The sequence below is a fragment of the Leptidea sinapis genome, chromosome 4 (assembly GCF_905404315.1).
Source record: "Leptidea sinapis chromosome 4, ilLepSina1.1, whole genome shotgun sequence".
Taxonomy (NCBI): Eukaryota; Metazoa; Arthropoda; class Insecta; order Lepidoptera; family Pieridae; genus Leptidea; species Leptidea sinapis.
Window position 1 is genome coordinate 11,332,759 of NC_066268.1, and position 18,853 is coordinate 11,351,611.

General features: G+C 36.3%; 1 protein-coding gene across 1 annotated transcript; it reads right to left on the reverse strand.

Moving 5' to 3' along the window:
• Positions 1-784: 784 nt before the first annotated feature.
• LOC126980038 (inactive hydroxysteroid dehydrogenase-like protein 1) lies at positions 785-18,853 on the reverse strand. Its single transcript, XM_050829667.1, has 6 exons — positions 18,634-18,853; positions 17,577-17,699; positions 13,619-13,726; positions 4,662-4,882; positions 4,072-4,302; positions 785-961 (listed from the first exon to the last, which is right to left on the reverse strand). Exons 1-6 carry the CDS (start codon positions 18,791-18,793, stop codon positions 851-853), a joined length of 954 nt encoding a protein of 317 aa, XP_050685624.1. The 5' UTR covers positions 18,794-18,853; the 3' UTR covers positions 785-850.

The window sequence follows — 18,853 nt, forward strand, 5'->3', positions numbered from 1 at the left end:
CCTCGCTTTTTCGTTTCATCGAGTTTCAAAAACAACGATTCTAAAGAACTTCTTTACTTACAATTCAAAAATTGTTGCAACTGTTTTATTAAATTCTTAATTTATATTTTTTTATTACATATAATCTAGTATTTCTTACAATTTACTGATTTAGGGAAATGTCTATTCACTTGCAACATTATTTGGCTGTCTGTGTGCGTGTTGGCGAATGTAAGTACGTGACGCTCACGCACACATTAATTATTATAATGTTACTTCTATATTGACAGGAACTTTGAATGAAACTATCGTTCTGGGCGTTATTATTCTAAGGTTGCGACAATACAACACTATAATTTCAAACAAGCGACCTATAGATGTTGTAGCTTGTAATGATTTGTGGAATAAATTTCTCTTTTTATATTGTTTTCAATAGTTTTGACATGTAGCGTATAGGACTTCAATTTACTTTTATATAATTATGAACTAAATTGTTTGTATGTTATTGTGCATGGTGTGTTCACCTGTAATTGAAGGAACACGATTTTTGACTCTGTGTTACAATTTTATGAATTGACACGTGTATTCTGTGTTGTTGGACCTTGGATAAATAGATGAATCTTATATGCAGTACATGTGTTTCATATTTGGATTAAGCAAATATGATAATATAAGTATTTGAGTTTCGGACAAGAATTTCACCCGTACCCTCATATTTATCCTCTCCTGTATTGCATTCTTTTCGACATGAAAGTCCCTCTGTATCTAAAGAAAAGATTTGTTTGAAAACACATTAAAACTTCAGTTTTTCTCACGGCATATAGAATTCGTTTATTTTTAAACATAATATGGTGAAAAATATCAATGACAGTCATTTTAACGTAGCAATGTTATTATTCATATATACACTTCGGAAATTATGTAACATTAGATTTGCAAAGTGCATCCTGACCCACTCCGGTGCAAGTTTGGCGATGGTATACTGTAAAAAACAAAATTGATAATTAATTCACAATTAAAACTTTTTATTTTATTATCATATTATGTAGGTAATTGTGTAATTCCGCTTGAGTCCTGGCTAGGTTTTCATCTAAATTAGAGGGCCCGAGACTCCTACGATTAGGTACTTTTCGTAATTTCTTATCGTTTTAGATTTTTTTTTGAAAAAGAGGACAAACGAGCGTACACCAATTGACCCACTTGGTGTTAAGTGATCACCGCCGCCCACATTCTCTTGCAACACCAGAAAAATCATCGACTCCTCGTTATCCTCTACTCATCACTGAGATATGTGACTGCAAAAGCCTATCGCATGCTTGGTTTTGTACTTAGGCCTATCGCAGATGACAGACTATCCGTGACGCACTTCTTAGTCTGTGATAATAAAACATATAGAATTATATGCAGTACCGCAAACGACTCGCAAAAAGTCTGACACACAAAATATCCTCGTGGATCTGACAGACCGTGCCGCACCGCGCCGTACAAAAAGTGCGCCAAAACATAAGACGTTCGCGTTAACACGCGCTAACGCAGACGACTCACGAAGTCACGAGTCACTATTCACGACGCTCACATTAGACCAGGGGGACTTAAAGTGACGTTTTCAGAAGACTGTAGTGCCATCTGTTAGTTGGCCCGAAAATGAAAGCTTTGTCAGCTGTCACTCGCTTTGAAACCTTTCAACTTTTCTGTAGTTGTGTCACTGCCCACTGGTCATAAAATGGCGGCTACTTCTAGCGTTTGCGCATGTATGTAGCTCTCTTGATCCATTTTGCATATTTACACTACTAAATCTATCCTTTATGTTCTATGTTGTGACAAAATTAAATAACTAACTCTACGCGCAATTTCAACATGGTAAAAAATTGCAATACCTACATTAAAAAGTAGAGTTAGTTATTTAATTGCGTCACAACATTAAAAATGAATTTTATAATTTCGAGCATATATATAGTAATTATTTTCGGGGCCAATCTCCAGATGGCGCTAGTTTTCAAATAGACAGCTCATAATGCGTAGAGAGGGCTCTCTTTTCCCTATATATTATTACACTCTTTGCATTAGTCTGTCGTCTGCACTTGCTAGTGATGGACGTGTATCATGGCGCTAGACATCGATGTATCGATGTTGATTCAAGACATAGGAAACAGACCAGCACAGTATCACTGTAAACATCTCAGGCAGAGTATCATGACAAAAATTTAAAATGAAAATTGTGGGATGAAGTGTTCAAATTTATTTGGATATAGTTTTAGAACTGAATGTTTAATATGAAATAGTCCGTTTAATAATCATTCTGAATGATTAGGATGAACCCAAAATTCTCTATTTCTTCTTCTTCTTTATATCTCAAATACGAAATAATACACTGCAATCTCTGTACTTCCATTGCGTGTACATCCATACAGTTCTGCCTACAAAATGAGCGATAGTGTACGTCGTGTGCGTTGAGTCTGTGAAATATCTGCCAAAGACATTTTGCGTGCAATGCAGACTTTTTGTGTGCCACAGACTCGATGGAGTTGTAAAGACTTTAAACATAATATTATTACCCTGATTCTTCTATTTAATGCATTTGTTCGTGCTATACTTGAATTCGACTTGGTTATTTGGAATCTTCATTACAAAGTCCATATTCAAGAAATAGCGCTCTACAAAGCGCAGGTCCGGCAACACATGGAGTATTGCTATCATATCTGGTCTGGCGCACCCCAGTATCAGCTCGATCCATTTGACCGCGTGCAACGCAGAGCAGCTCGAATTGTCAGGGACCCAGTGCTCTGTGAACGGCTGGATCACTTGGCATTGCGCAGAGACGTCGCTTCATTGTGTGTCTTCTACCGCATTTGTCACGGGGAGTGTTCCGAGGAGCTGTTTAACCTGATTCCTGCCGCCGAATTCCACCTTCGCACGACACGCCACAAGTTAGGATATCACCACAATCTGGATGTGTGCCGGTCCTCCACAGTGCGGTTTTCAAGGAGCTTTCTTCCTCGTACTACAAAGCTGTGGAATGAGCTTCCTTGTGCGATGTTTCCGGGACGTCACGACATGGGTACCTTCAAAAAAAGCGCGTACACCTTCCTTAAAGGCCGGCAACGCTATTGTGATTCCTCTGGTGTTGCAAGAGAATGTAGGCGGCGGTGATCACTTAACACCAGGTGACCCGTACGCTCGATTGTCCTCCTATTCCATACAACTATTTAGGTGTTCTCCTATGGATCAATTTGTTCCTAACTCTCTTTGGAAAAACGTCGTAAGGTAAAAGATCAAAACATTTCTGCTAAAATTACTTCATAACATTATTGACTCTCCACCTCTTATTCATTTGCCTTCACTTCCGATGTCCAAGACAATCTTCGCGAATTAAATATTTATTTAACTTACATACTACACGCTCTAAATTTGCACAAAATGCCTTCATTCATCGTTCTTGTTTAGTATATTAGTAATTCGGCGGCAGGAATTAGAACAGCTCTTCAGAATACTCACCGTGACAAATGCGGTAGAAGGCACACAATGTAGCGACATCTCTACGCAACGCCAAGTGATCCAGCCCTTCACAGAACACGGGATCCCCGATAATACAAGCTGCTCTGCATTGCACGCGGTCAAATGGATCAAGCTAATACTGGGGTGCGCAAGACATAATAACAGCGCAATACATAAATATTGTATTTAACCACATAAATGCTAGTACTTTTATAGCAATTCGTGTGAAGTTATTCTCTAACCATTCCAAAATAATATTTTGAATTTTATTCAAAAATGCACAACGTTAATGTTCAAGTTTTCACTTCGACCGGCACTCCCGGAGTGCAAACTGATTGAAATGATTTGTAAAGCGATGAAGCTGTAAATATTGATTTAAAACAGTGACAATGAGTTTTTTGCCACTTCTCATTTTTCTGATGTGGTGGTTAATAAAAAAAAGAAACTTTTGATATTCTTAAGTGTCATTTCCTTGACCTACATGACTAAAGTGATTTTGATTTGATCTGAAATACCAGTACGCCATAAATCGAAAGTCAAAAAGAAGATCACGAAAAGAAATCATAGATTGGTTATTATGTCAAAATAGTTTTATACCATTATACCGTGTATCCAGAAACCCGTTGTGTTATGAACTCTGCCGAGGAAATTGACAGCACTGTGGGCGTACGTTTTCGCATCAGGAAACAAGCGACTTCGTTCCATCAGTCTCTTGGGGTAGTTCCTTGCCATATTTGTGGATATGAAGAATGGTGACAAGTGTTGCACATAAATGCCATGTGGTGCGTATTCTTCACGGATTGCGTGCGTGAAACTTCTTGTGTACACCTGCAATGCATAACTTATAGCAGAGCTGCTGTTGGTGCGACGTTATTATAAAACGGTGTTAACAATTTGTTATATTTATGAGACCTCTCTCACTTCTGGGATTGGCTAGGATTAATTTGTAACAAAATTTATTGACGATTCGGGGTTCAAATCCGCGTTTCGAGTTGTTTGGTTTAAAATCCTATTTCGAATGGAATTACAGTTTTGTTATCGGCTACATAACTGCCTGATGATATAGCGTAGAACACACAACAAATAGTAGAAGGCAGTCAGTATGATCTGCCACCTCAACTCTCCTTATCATCTCCTCGTTACCATCTATCATCTACGTGCTATACTCCTATAGTGGGGCGAGTTACCTTACTAGCTGCATAGACCGACCAAAAGGGCATAGATTGCATTTCGGAGGCTGATGACATGTTGACCACTGCGCCCCTCCCCCGCGTCACCATTCCCGGGAGCAGCATGCGACACATGCTGGACACAGCCAAAACGTTCACGTGAACCATCTCCCACACCTTGCTGGGTGGCATCTCGCACAACGGCACTGGATACTCATAAAGAACTCCCACGTTGTTAACTGAAAACGTTTTGCATACAATCAAACGCAATTTTACAAATTTCCACCTCTTCAGTTCAGATATTGCCATGCAAAAAATATCAGTTATTTTTTGAAATGAAAAATTCTTTATCGGCGTTGAGCACTTTAAATTACATAGATACCAGGAGAATATAAATAAGGTAGCGGTGATAGTAATGTCTTTCATAGCGGTTTAAATCGTTAAAATTAATTTTATGCAGTGTTTTGGGATCAGGTGATCATAGTTGAAGAAGAGATTGTCTTATTTATGACGCGAGTATTATTATATTACTTATTATATTCTGACGACACCAGGAGAACATAAATAAGGCAGCGGGGATAGTAATTCCATAGCAGTTGAAATCATTGTCATGCTAGCAACATGTACCAGGTCATCATATGCAGTTTAGAGGTTTATACATAATGAATATCTTAAAACTATTATGCAAGTGCTGACCCATCGTGTTGTTCGTTGGTCTTCTTGGTTCTTTTTATGCTCTGCTTCGTACAGTGGGAGTTTTCTTGGTCAGCTTTATACGTGTGTTGATACGTGTTTGTGCGAAAAATAATATATTTGGAGTGAAAACTTCTTTAGTGGTGTTGAGCTCTTTTCTTGAGATGGGTATAAAATGTTAAACTCTAGTCAGGACACGTGACCTGATCGGAAATTCGTAAGACAGTCGTTGAAATAATGGATGAAAGTTGATTTTTCTGAGGGATAAACTTTGTAATTTAAATTAATTGTATTAGTTCTGAAGTTTTAAAGTTTTTATGTAATATAAATTGTCATATTTACGTAAGATAACGCAATTAATGAAAATTATTTTATTAAGCGTATCACCACATAGATGCTAGTACTTTAATACTGATAAATAAAGTAATCCATGCGATATTATTCCCTAACCATTCCAAAATATTCAAAAAACATGGGGCACACTACGGAATATTAAGGACTACGTGTCACCTTATATAACAGTGTAGCACCAAGACAAGCACACACATACACTACTACAGGCTGATAGGCGGCCATTATGAGAATTGTCATCGTCGGTGACAGATCAGTTTGCGTCTCAATAAAATATTTAAAAAATGTCGTCGTTCATTTTGAAAATGTGTAAAAACGATACTATATAAGTATTTGTGGCCATATATGATTATTAAAGGGAGAAAAAATTGTGTATCCCCCGTAACCGCACACACACTAGCATAAAGGTACTTGCTAATATCACGGCGCGGAGTCCTTCTTTTTTTACTTGTCCGTACTCTGCACTTCTAGCTTATCGTAACTATTCGAATGTTATATTTTTTTAAAACGTTGCAATCTTCTTAGTAATAAAAAGTATTGTAAGTATTTCTTAATAAAAAAACAATTGGCGGGAAATCATTTGTCAATTGTTTTTTATCAGACATCAAAGTACGTACGTAGAAACGCAACGAAAATGGAATTAAGTAGAAAAGATTTTAGAGCGATGATTTTTTTATGATTTTAAAAGTTCCCTGTCTCCACAAGACTATGCCGCTCGTCTTCAAAATGCTTTTGGGATAGAAGCACCTTGCGTGAGCACCGTGAGGCGATGGTTTGCTGAATTTGAGAGAGGTTGGGTTTCTTTACATGACGAATTTCGTGAAGGGCGGCCTTCAACTGCTATCAACGAAAATAATGTAGCTACTGTTAAGCGGGACAATAACTAAGTCATTTTTAGCTTCCGAAAAAGTTCAACTCGTCACACATCCCGCACATAGCCCCGACCTAGCACCCTGTGATTTCTGTATTTTCCCCAAAATCCAAGATTTGATGAGATGTTTCAATTTTACCAATTCCGAAGAGGCAGTGACAGCGTTCAAGTAGCACGTGAAAACAATGCCTTCAGATCTGTGGTCCTCCTGTTTTTAAAAATGCATGAGTGCAACCCTTTTTTTTAGAGGAAGTTACGAGACGAGCAATACACTCAGCTGATGGAAGGTGTAACGCGCTTCCTGTTATAAGACAGTGCCACTCAGAATTCTTGATTGAACCAATAAATCCCGACATAAGTACTTACAGACTCATTAGCCCAGTAATTTCACTGGTTACGGCGCCCTTAGGTACTCCTGAGACTAAACATTTTCGGCCTTACAAATAAAAATGTGTTACAACAACTCTATTGCACCTTTATACTGAGTATGGTTATGCTTGGTTTAATATGAAAATAGTATTAGAAAGTTGTTGACAATTAAATCAAATTTTGCCTTCTCTCTTCTGTTAAGTCAAAATACGGTGAAAAACATGTCAAAATGCACGATTCGGCAACAGCGCAACCAAAGAGAAGACACAAAAATGTATCTTTGTCTGCTCTGCGTATATATTTCAATTTGACTTACTGATACTTCACTTTTCGAATTCGTTCTATAAGACAGGCCGCACACCAAAGTAATACGCTACACGCAAGCAATGTTTTATATATATCTATATATATAAAACAAAGTCGTTTTAGTTACACCATTTATAACTCAAGAACGGCTAGACCATTTTTTCTGTTGTTTGATGTTTTGGGTTTAGACTAAGAAGTCTGGAATAGGATAATAAGTAATAAAATATCAAAAAAATCACAGAAAAATATTATAAAAACATTTATTTTCTCATACATTTTGTATGGATTGACATTTTCATGACATCTCGAGAATAGAAAGAATTCAATGAAGTTTTTTGTTAGTTTCACGCTACATGAGTAATAAAATACAACTGACAGTGCACGTCATGTTATTCAAGTTGACTGGTGGGTGAAATGACGTTTTTATGTATAGAATGTCATTGGGTGGGTGTGTTTGTTTCGAGTTTCTATTAGCTTATTGTGCTATCTATCCCGACATAGACGTAATGCAACTAGGATTCGAAACATTGCGAATTGGACTGACAAAGAACAAGAAATTGCAGGTAAAAAGCATCGCGTTAGTATGGGCTCGACGTTGCGTTTCTGAATCAAAAGAGCAAAGCGAGGCAGCCAGTAAACCTCAGAGGTCTACAACTAGATAATTTTCGACGCACAAGAAGAAATCTATGAAGTACTGATTTGAATCGAGCAGCGTTTCGATATGATTGCACTACTGATTTCCGCTTGCATACTAGCATTCACATTGATCAGCACACACACACGACACAGCAATTCTTCATGATCTACAGGAACTACTTCATGAACATTTTGCATGTCGAGTTAGCCTGCAAATCTTTAATTTCCGATCCGTCTTGCATTCGCCATGACCACTAACAAATCTCAAGGCCAATTCTTGAAAGTTTGTGGTCTGAATCTAGAAAATCCATTTTCCATGGTCAATCTATATCTATATAAGAGATTTCCACGTACATAGCCACTCATCACTATATCTCTGGAACCATAAGGCGTAGAGACTTGAAATTTGGTAGGAATATTCCTTTCGTCGAGTAGAGGGCAATTAAGAACAAATTTTACGAAATTCCATCGGCGAGAGTTTTTTTTAACAGAACAACGTCTGTCGGGTCCGCTAGTTTATATATATATAACGCCTTCATGTAAAAGTGTGCTATTGTGTAATCCACCAATACAAATCATCGTCAGACGTTATAGATACGATTTGTAATAATGAGGAAAAAAGATGTTATAATACGAGTATATTACCCGTTTGGTGAAAATAATATAATTAATGGAAGTTTTTGCGTGAAATTCAAGACGATATGACGAAATAGTACAATAAAAAAAAATCTATATGATATTTCATTTTGTAACCCATGTGGGCCTATAAATAGTGAGACTGTTGCCCTACCAAAAACTGCTCTCAAATACTTATATCCGTGTATCTGTTACGCCTCAGATATTATATATATATGTGCAGAAAAAATACTTAAATACGTTTACATATGTGGTAAAAGTACCAAGTAAAACATGAATGACTTTACAAACGAAACCAAAGTTTAGGATAGGGATTTTTCATTAACTATATTATTTGTATCTAGTAAGTACAATATGAATATAAAAAAATCGAATAGAATTTTAACGTGTTTATCTCAGTACTTAAAAGGCATAGCCACAGAAATATGGAATTCAGCCATTGTCCATCCGATCCCTAAAAAAGGTGACAGCTCGAAACCAACTAACTAAAGGCTTATTTACATGTTAGTCAAAATTTAGGAGACCATTCTAAAACACAAGCTCCTGGTATACCTATGTTTTTAGTAAGGCTTTGTTGAACGGCTGGCGATATTTTGTATACCTTACACATGGTAGGGTGACGGCTATTGAAAGCAAGGGAGATGAGGTACACCAACTTCTCTACTGGGCGCAGCATTTAGGTAGTAGTCGACGGATCTTGTTCAATCCTTAAGCTCGCCTATAGCTAGCTTAACTCGAAAATTATTTCATCTATATATCAATGTTGGATCCATACAATTTGCATTATAATGACGATAATAACAATATGTTCTTATAATTATTATTAATCAGTGATTTATAAAAATATTTGTATTTAAAAAACAGGACTAGCGCGCCGAAAATCAATCGCCTAAATTGAGTCAATTGGTCCCTTTTGTCGTAGTCGCTCTCTCGATACGAAAACGATACACACGCGTTTGTTGTTGACAGAATTGCTTACAATTTGATATAGGTACAACATTAAAATGCCGTCTTGTGTTATGGGAAGATGCACTAATTACGAAAGTAAAAAAAATCATAGAATTACATACCACAGTTAAGAAATCATGAATTTTAACATTTTATTTGATTTCATTATTTATCTAACAAAATAAATATATTGACATGACAACACCGATCCCCGCCAAGCCGATCATAGAGTAGAATATTTTAGGAAATGATGTAAAAAAGTCATTGATGCACTGAATGTCATAATTTTTAATAAACCAGTGCGTATATAGGTAGCTGAACTATCAAACTACTAAAACAAGTTTTAGGGTAAGTAGCGGATGTAGACAGTGAGTTTTATTTGTTTACGCAGGAGATTTTTCAGTATATCCCTTGCTAACTGCAGAAGAATCAATGGATCATTTTCTTCTTCTCCCATTACCTTATTGTAATAAACCCTTAACAAAAAGACATTCATAAATAATATAAGATACAAAAAATAATAATTGTAATCTTAAAACTTTTTAGGAGCCGTTGTTAGTAAAATTGTAAAAATTACCTTACTGTAGATGTAGATGTAGATTCACCTATGGGTTTTGTTTTGGTGTCTGTATGTTTTTTTATTATTTTATATATAAATAATTAATATCATCAATGTGGCTATATATTATAATCAATATTTTTTTTTATAAATTCAATGACATATTATCTACCTAATTTCAATGCAGTTTTACTACTTTATAGCTTTTACTTTTACTACATGAACTCATGAATGAATCGTAATTTAGGCATAAAACGGTGTACGGTAAAAAATCATATCTGATGAATTAACTGTATTTTCTCTATACAAATATGAAGCAATTAGCAAATTAGAGTTATCTCTTTTTCGCTTGCGATAATTGCATTAACTATCCTTCTTTGACGTGTAATTGTAATGTAGTGTGCTATTTCAATGTTAAATTATTCATGTGTGCGTAAATGTATCATTTTCAAACACCGAATGTTGTCTACGTAACCTATCTATACTTTTAAATATCAGACTGCTAAATGTGGCACGCCTTAAATATGGTGCCATAGTTAGCTTAACACAAGTTTATGTCGGGTGTGCGGCCTTGCTTACACATTTATTCTACAATAATACAAAGTATAGTTATATTCTGTATAAATTGAGATTAATACAAGAATATTTCGTGACAAATAAACGCAGAATCACTCCGATATAACTATTCTTCCGTTTTTGTCAAGATATTCGGTTTGGCAACAGCGCAGTATGACGTCATGACGTCGACGACGACTGATTGTTATCATTTATAATATTCTATAAAAAGTATTTTATGTTATTTTTATTTAACGATATTTAACAGAAATAAAACTTGTAACATATTTGTAAGAAACAGATTAATTAAACAGTATTATGTATGATACATGATAGTCAGACACAAATTCTGCATTTAATAATTATTTCTGTCTGTATTTCCTATATTATGCTAATGGAAATAAATATAATAAATTTTTTGCTGTAACTTTGTGGTAACAATGTATGTTTACATTTTAGACATTTGAGGTTTGGTTCAGAAATACACCACGCGGCACAGCACTATTCCACAAAGTGGCTTTGCGAGGTAAATATATCTAGTGAATCGTGCTGGGAGTGGAATTTCGCATTTTTGTGTAATTTCCGGCGGTATCTGCTACTGGTATTAACTTGAACAACTCCTCTAAGTACTGCCAGTGATACATGAGTTTGTGTCTAAGAAATTTTTTATGGAATAGGAGGACAAACGAGCGTAAGGGGTCACTTGGTGCTAAGTGATCCGCCACCAACATTCTCTTGCAACATCAGAGAAATCACAGGAGCGTTGCAGGCCTTTAAGGAAGGTGAACGGGCTTTTTTTAAAGGTGCCCATGTCGTATCGTAGAATAACCGCACAAGAAAGCTCATTAAACAGCTTTGTGGTATGTGGAAGAAAGCTCCTGGAAAACCGCACTGTGGAGGGTCGCCACACATCCAGTTTTTTTTAATGAAAATAAGGGACGAGATGAGCAGGACGTTCAGCTGATGGTAAGTGATACGCCCAGCCCAATACAACGCAGTTGTATTCTTGAAAAGCCCCAAAAATTCTGCGTAAAGGAGCCTCCCACCGGTTGGTGGGGAAGATATTCAAATTTGTGGCGTGTCGTGCGAAGGTGGAATTAGACGGCAGGAATCAGGTGAAACAGCTCTTCGGAACACTCCCCGACATAAATGCGGTAGAAAACACACAATGAATCGACGTCTCTACGCAGCGCCAAGTGATCCAACCGTTCACGGAGCACTTGGTCCCCGACAATACGAGCCGATCTGCGTTGCACGCAGTCAAATCGATGGAGCTGATTATATTGCTTGAGTTATTGCCGTGCTCTATTTATGACGCTCCAGGTTCTTCGAAGCCAATTTAGCTTTCCCTACAGATGACCACGGAATTGGCAATCGCTTAAGGGATGTCTTGTCGAAGAGCGGTGATACGGCAAATGGGTTTTTTTTAGTAATTAACTCGCAAAATTGAGTCTTCTGAGGGTTACATTGGACAAGTTTCAATTTACCCCATTCCGCGACCTTCTCAAGAGAGGACTCGATAGAAGACACAAGTTTCTCCCGGCACTGGTCAACGATTTGCCGAGAGAGACCTGCATGGCCCGTGTATACGGCATCACCAGTGCTGTCTCGCCTAACTGAGCACAGCAGGCTTTTTTCAAGCCTTCCTTTCCAAGTGACCACGAAACTGAACGTCACTCAAACGAGGCCCAGTATGACAATACCGGCTGTGGTAATTAGGAAACTATTCTTAAATTGCGGAGATACGAATCTGTATGTAATATTATATATCAAAACTAAACTTATATACAAAATTTCGTGATCGTGCTACTAACTGTTGAAAAGTTCCCTATTGAAGAGATAATCCAGGCTGCAAGGTCAGATTATGTATAATATCATATTATTGCATTCTCATCGAAGTTATGTAGGTGTACAAAATTTTAGTTCAATTAGATATCGGGAAGTGTTATAAAAGTTTCTTTCAGAGTCTGAATTGATACAAATACTTACATAGTTATATACCAACTAACCGATACACAAGTGTTAAGTAAAACCTTTCAATAATAATGAAATGGTCAAAAACGCAATTCAATCTCTTCCCATACGCAAAAGGATCATACAAATATGAATATTATCAAATATTTACTTACCTATTATAGACCATGAAATAGTCAACATAATATGATATATTTTTTTTTCTCGTATTATTTATGCATACAATACAGTAATCAACAATATCAACAATAATATTCTAATATCACTTTCTATGTTAAAATATTCAAGCTTGCAATTAATAGAACAATGCGTGTATCGCGCTAACTGTTGTCAACTGTCTGTGCGATCGTCAACCGGTTATAACCAGTATTGCCGCGTACGCAACAAGAACAAGCGGCCAGTGGACAATCACACATGCCCTGGATTATTGTAGAAGTGCAACCGTTTATCGTGGTTGTATGAAGCTTAGTCTCTGTACGTTTTTTTTACTCATAGTCATATTATATAGTCATATATAGTCATAGTCGGTTAAACACTATTTTCAGTTTATTTGTAAGGATTTTGCATATTCTTGTTTTATACTTAAGTATAACTTTGTACAAGGTTTTTTTGTAAGGCCGTCAAAGTGACATGAGAAGTCGCGGTGCTCCTTAGAATATGAATATGAGTTTGTAATAATAAAAAGCAGCACTTCATTCTAGTGTTGCTGATCTCGTACTTACTATAAAAAATACGGTGTTCTAAAAAGAACCTATACCTACAAAATCTCAATATTTAATCTTTCAAAATGATTTGAGTTTTCTTTAGTGTTAATTCCGCCAATATTTGTCTTTAAACAATTCGACACGTGTGTTGCCTCTACACTGCACTGTTGCATCCTCAGGACGTGAGACTCGCCAAAATCTGGCACGAAATTCAAAAGTTCAAAGTCTCGTGCCAGATTTTGGCGATATAATTGGTTTCCGCAAAGTAACGCCTAAAATCTTTCATCAAACACAATCAAAATCAACAATTTTAAATCTTCTTTTGTCAAAATAAGAGCGTTTTAATTTATAAAATATAAGTTTATAATATTACCTAGTATTCCAACGTCGATACCCTTTAACTCCTCTTCGATGTGCTGGTATATGTCAGGACCTTCGCTGAAGTCAGCTACTATTATCTTTGTCTTAACACCGTGCTTCTCTACAAATAATTAATTAATGTAGTGATAGAATAATGGACAAAACTAAACTAGTTTTAATGACTTTATAATGAATATAATGGAATTAATTAATAATATATTTTAGATGTACGTCAACAAAAGAGACGCAAACAAAATATAGAATTAACTAATTAACTCAATGCTTAATGAAAATTATTTGACGTTGTTAAGATCAAAACCCGAAGGTAAGGTCAATCAATGACTTAATCAAAAATATTCTATTTCATAGGCAAATCATGTTACACTTGAAATATGTACTTTTTTTCATACAACTCATTCGGAAAGCAGATTTCCTATGAGAAGAATTGGCAAGACACTCTAAGGTTGCTCTTTTCAAAACAGATTAGGTGTTACAAGTTCTTTTTAATGCAATTTACAAATCATTTAAATTACAATATATGCAAAGTGATGCAACAAAAATACTCAATCGTCAAAAACTAAATTTCTTACAAGAAAGTCAAAAAAAAGTAAATTAATAATTAAAAACAAAAGTATTATTGAGTACAGTAGATGCATCAATCCACACATACCGTAAATAAAGAAAGGCATTATGCGAGCCTTTTATTAAAATGAAATATATAATTACTTTCATTTTAAAATAATTAAATTAAAGAAATAAAAAAACATGAAGTAGACCTCTCGGTAACAAGATCATACAACTACCACAAGTAGCGTATAGTACATAATATGCAATACTTACTACATGCTTTTAGTTATGTAAGAGACGACGACGAAAAACGAGAAGAGCAGGACGTTCAGCTGATGGTAATTGATACGCCATGCAATGCAGAACATTACAATGCAGTGCCGCTCACGGCTCAGGATTCTTGAAAAACCCAAAATTCTGAGCGGCACTAAACTGCGCTCGTCACCTTTAACACATAAGATGTTAAGTCTCATTTTCCCAGTAATTTCACTAAGTACGGCGCCCTCAGACCGAAACACAACAATGCTTACACATAACTGCTTCACGGCAGAAATAGGCGCCGTTGTGGTAACCCATAATATAGCCGGCATCCTGTGCTCCTTTGCCTCCCACTGGTAATATGCAACTCATAACTATCATTAATATTTGGTAGGTGCCCATGAAGCTGGCAAATGTTCTTTATTAGAATTAAGAAAAGCCCTTAGAGTGAATAAACGCGATTTATCAAAGTTCTGGTGTCATTCAAGTCATTCCAAGAATAGTTGTCAAAGAGGCAAAACGCGTATTTATCCTTACTGACAACTAATCTTTGGAACAATTTCCTTCCGCGAGGTATATTCATATGCCAGCTTCATAACAACTTGTTTGGTTATTATAATATTTCATTTTGCACAAAGTTACAACATATTGAACAACTGCTTTCTCTTCCTCGATTGTAAATATCGAAGCTGTTTTATACTGGCTTCCTTGTTCACTTAATAATAGGGGTTAAATTATGACATTGCTGTTTTAAAAAATGTGCAACATTCGATTATCGACTTTCAGATGTTTTTTTTATTATAGCTTAGACAAGAAAGATGGATACTTCGAAAATTACAGTGATTATTTAATACGAGTTCCGACGCGGACCTAACGCGGTAGAAATAGCTCGCAATATCAATGTTGGGTTTGGGACTGCTAATGAACGCACCATGCGTTTTGGTTAAACCACTTTCGTGAAGGAAACTTTGATTTGAAGAACGAACCACGTAGAAGACCGCCAACAGTGAATTGAAAGAGATGGTGGAAGCCGATCCGAGCCAAACTACCCAGGAATTAGCGGCATGCTTTAACTTTACTTTACCAATAATATTGACTCATTTGCGACAAATCAATGAAATAAAGCAATATGAAATATTATGGGTGCCTCCTGATTTGATAATCTGCAGAAGGAAACGCGTGTTGCCTTGTTGAATCGATACAAAAATGAAGTAATATTGGATCGAATTATGACATGCGATGAATAGTGGATTCTTAACGATAACCGTAAGCGAAAAAATGCAATGGCTGACCTCAAGTCAAACGCTGCAACAGTGTCCTAAAGCAATGCTTATCAATAGAGGGTAACTGTTTGGTGATCTCACCGTAGTGTTCACTATAATTAAACGTAGATTAGTAAAAAGTAATTAATTAATGAATAAGTAATTAGTAGGAAATTCATTATTATTCTAAGTTGTTTTTAGCATTAGTTTTTTTAGTTTAGTAACGTTGTGTGTACCTTAAATAGATATACAAATAGTAAAACTTGAAAATGTTTATCTTATTCGTACATGGTAAAATATATATCTAGTAGGAAAGCCTAAATAGATACCTAAATGCCTATTTGAGCACTGAAGATTATTGAAAACCTATAGGGTTCCAACAGATTTTAAAGAAATTTTGCAAATAGCAAACTCTTACAACTCAAGTAAAATAAACAGATCATTGCCAAGAAATGGGAGCTGTCTCCCAAAATGGCTAAACGTATGTAACTATGATTAGATCAAACGTAACACGGGCTATTGTTTTGGTGGCCTAGATCTGAACTAATAAGATCCACCAGAAATAATGCCACAGATGAACAGGCTATGCCACCCTGCCCCACTTCATTAAATGCCGGGCATTAGTTCTATCACGCACTGCGATTTTTACCGCGACATTCTGTGACATATGACATTCTATGAAGCTGCACGCACTTGCGGAAAAAAATCCGCGCGAATATTTTACCGCAAACAATCCGGAGTTGCGGTGTGGAATTTTTTTCCGCGTGAATATTCTGTGGACTTTGGAGTTGTATGTAGCCGACCGCATTGCGGTAAAAAAACCACAAAGCGCCGGGCGTGACCGTTTAGTTGCTTAACGCTTTTGAAACATAGATGTCGTGCTCTTCGTCTTCTGCGTCAATATCGATAGAGCCAGAAAATGATTTTGATGTTGAAGAATTAATAACTGTAATTTATATAATACATCCCTTGTGGGACAAATTTGATGTGAAATACCACGATAGATTAATTTCTCCATGTTGTTTCATGGTAATGTATAACAGGACCAACTATTCGTAGTAAATTATCGAAAGTATTTAACGTCATTCTAAAATACACAAAAAATATTTTTTGGTGCTCTCGCAAAGCCTTATATTTAACATAGAAAAATCCTTTGATCGGTCTTAACGCTTTTTGTTTATGAAAATAAGGGTGGAGACGAGCAGGACGTTCAGATGGTTAAATTATTATATTATATAGATTTAAAGGCCGGCAACGCTCCTGTGAATCCTCTGATGTTGCAAGAGGTTGTGGGCGGCGGTGATCACTTAACACCAGGCGACCCGTACGCTCGTTTGTCCACCTATTCCAAAAAAAAAGGTAATTGATACGCCCTTCCCATTACAATGCAGTGCCGCTCAGTATGCTTGAAAAACCCGAAAAACACGTTTGCACATTACTGCTTCACGGCAGAAATAAGCGCCTTTGTGGTACCCATAATCTAGCCGACTTCCTATGCAAAGGAGCCTCCCACTCCCAACGTCATAGGACGAAACCAGTATTGGTTACACCATTTCATACGCCTTTTAAGGCGTAATAAAAGGTAAATCAAGGCTTTTGTTCTATTATCCATACGTGCGTTGCGGCTGAGAATTGAGTACAAATTGAATAAAATCGCGCGAAATTTATACTGCAGTGCGTGCTAGGTGAGATTCAGTACGCGGATTTATATCCGCAAGAAATATCCGCGCGGATTTTTATTCGCAGTGCGTGCTAGGCCTTAATAAGTCGAAAGGGACCGATAGGTTTCCACCGATAGTGATGCGGTCATGTGCTCCGGAATTGTCGCCGCTCCCGTCATTTCCGGCTCCCATATTTCCAAATTTATTATTGTCTAGTACAAACCAATTTCCCGAGCGACATGCTGCAGCTTGTCAGGGTTCCGGCTGACCAGCACAATGTTGATGTTCTTCTTAGCGAGCTCCAACGCATAGTACTTGCCGATACCATCCGTACACCCCGTTACCACTGCAACAGAAGAACTAAAAATACATAACAAATAACTTACATAATAAATTCTAATCCCAGCCTATCACAGCTTTGTTGTAGAGTAAGCCCACAACGAAAGCCATAATAACTTATTGACCGAAAGTTTTCTCGCGTTCGGTTCACTTTCACGTGTAACAAGAGTTTTAGATTTGCCGCCAATTCACAAAAACAAATGAGAAATGAATGCAATATACTACAATAGGTTACCAAAGAGTTATAAAATTGAAATTCAAAAAAATGTTTTCATTAGCAATGTTTCTAACTTGCCAGTTCTAAACATTTTGAGTGTTACCCAGGTATATAACATAATATATAAAAGCCAAGCAGACTGTCGCTGAGACCACCATAAAAAATATAAAAATAAACAACACATCATATTGAATTAGCTCTCTTTATATTGTGTTTTCTTCTCTCTTTCAATTGTTACTAAGCACAGAATTTTTACTTTATTGTTTATATAGATGTACGTGTTAATCTCTCTCTCATATAATTTATCTGTGACTAATGTATTTGTTTTAACAATTACATTAGTCACAGGTTTATATGTATAAGTTATAGTTAAATGATATTGTGTTACTGTTTATTGGTCCTTATAAAGTAAATAAATAAGGGAAAGTACCTTGAATATTGTAGATGTAACTTGTTACGGAAGAAAGGGATAAAAAACAATTTAAACTGCATTCATAGATTTTTTAAATTGCCTGGTTGAAACGGGAATTAAACCCGCTACATCAGAAAAAAATAACCTGTATATTTATCATAAGAAAGGCTTCACCATAAGGCTTATTTTGTGCTACATAACATAACAATAAAATTAATTAAATCATTTAAATTAAACCAACAATATCGATCCATTCTTTTGTAATCTACGTTTTTTATCTAAGAGTAGGACAACGAGTCACCTTAAACTCACCAGCCCATTGTCCATATTTCTCCCACAAAGGACCATCTCCTCGATTGAAATACGGCATTAAATAAGATTTAATGAGTTCCACGACACTCCACATTGAATCTATGATATACAGACAGAAGACGTACGCGCCTACACACTTCAGAAATAGTTCAAAGACCATTGTCGTCGGTAAATATACAAAATAATAATATAAATATATAGTTGCACGAAGCGTGTTACG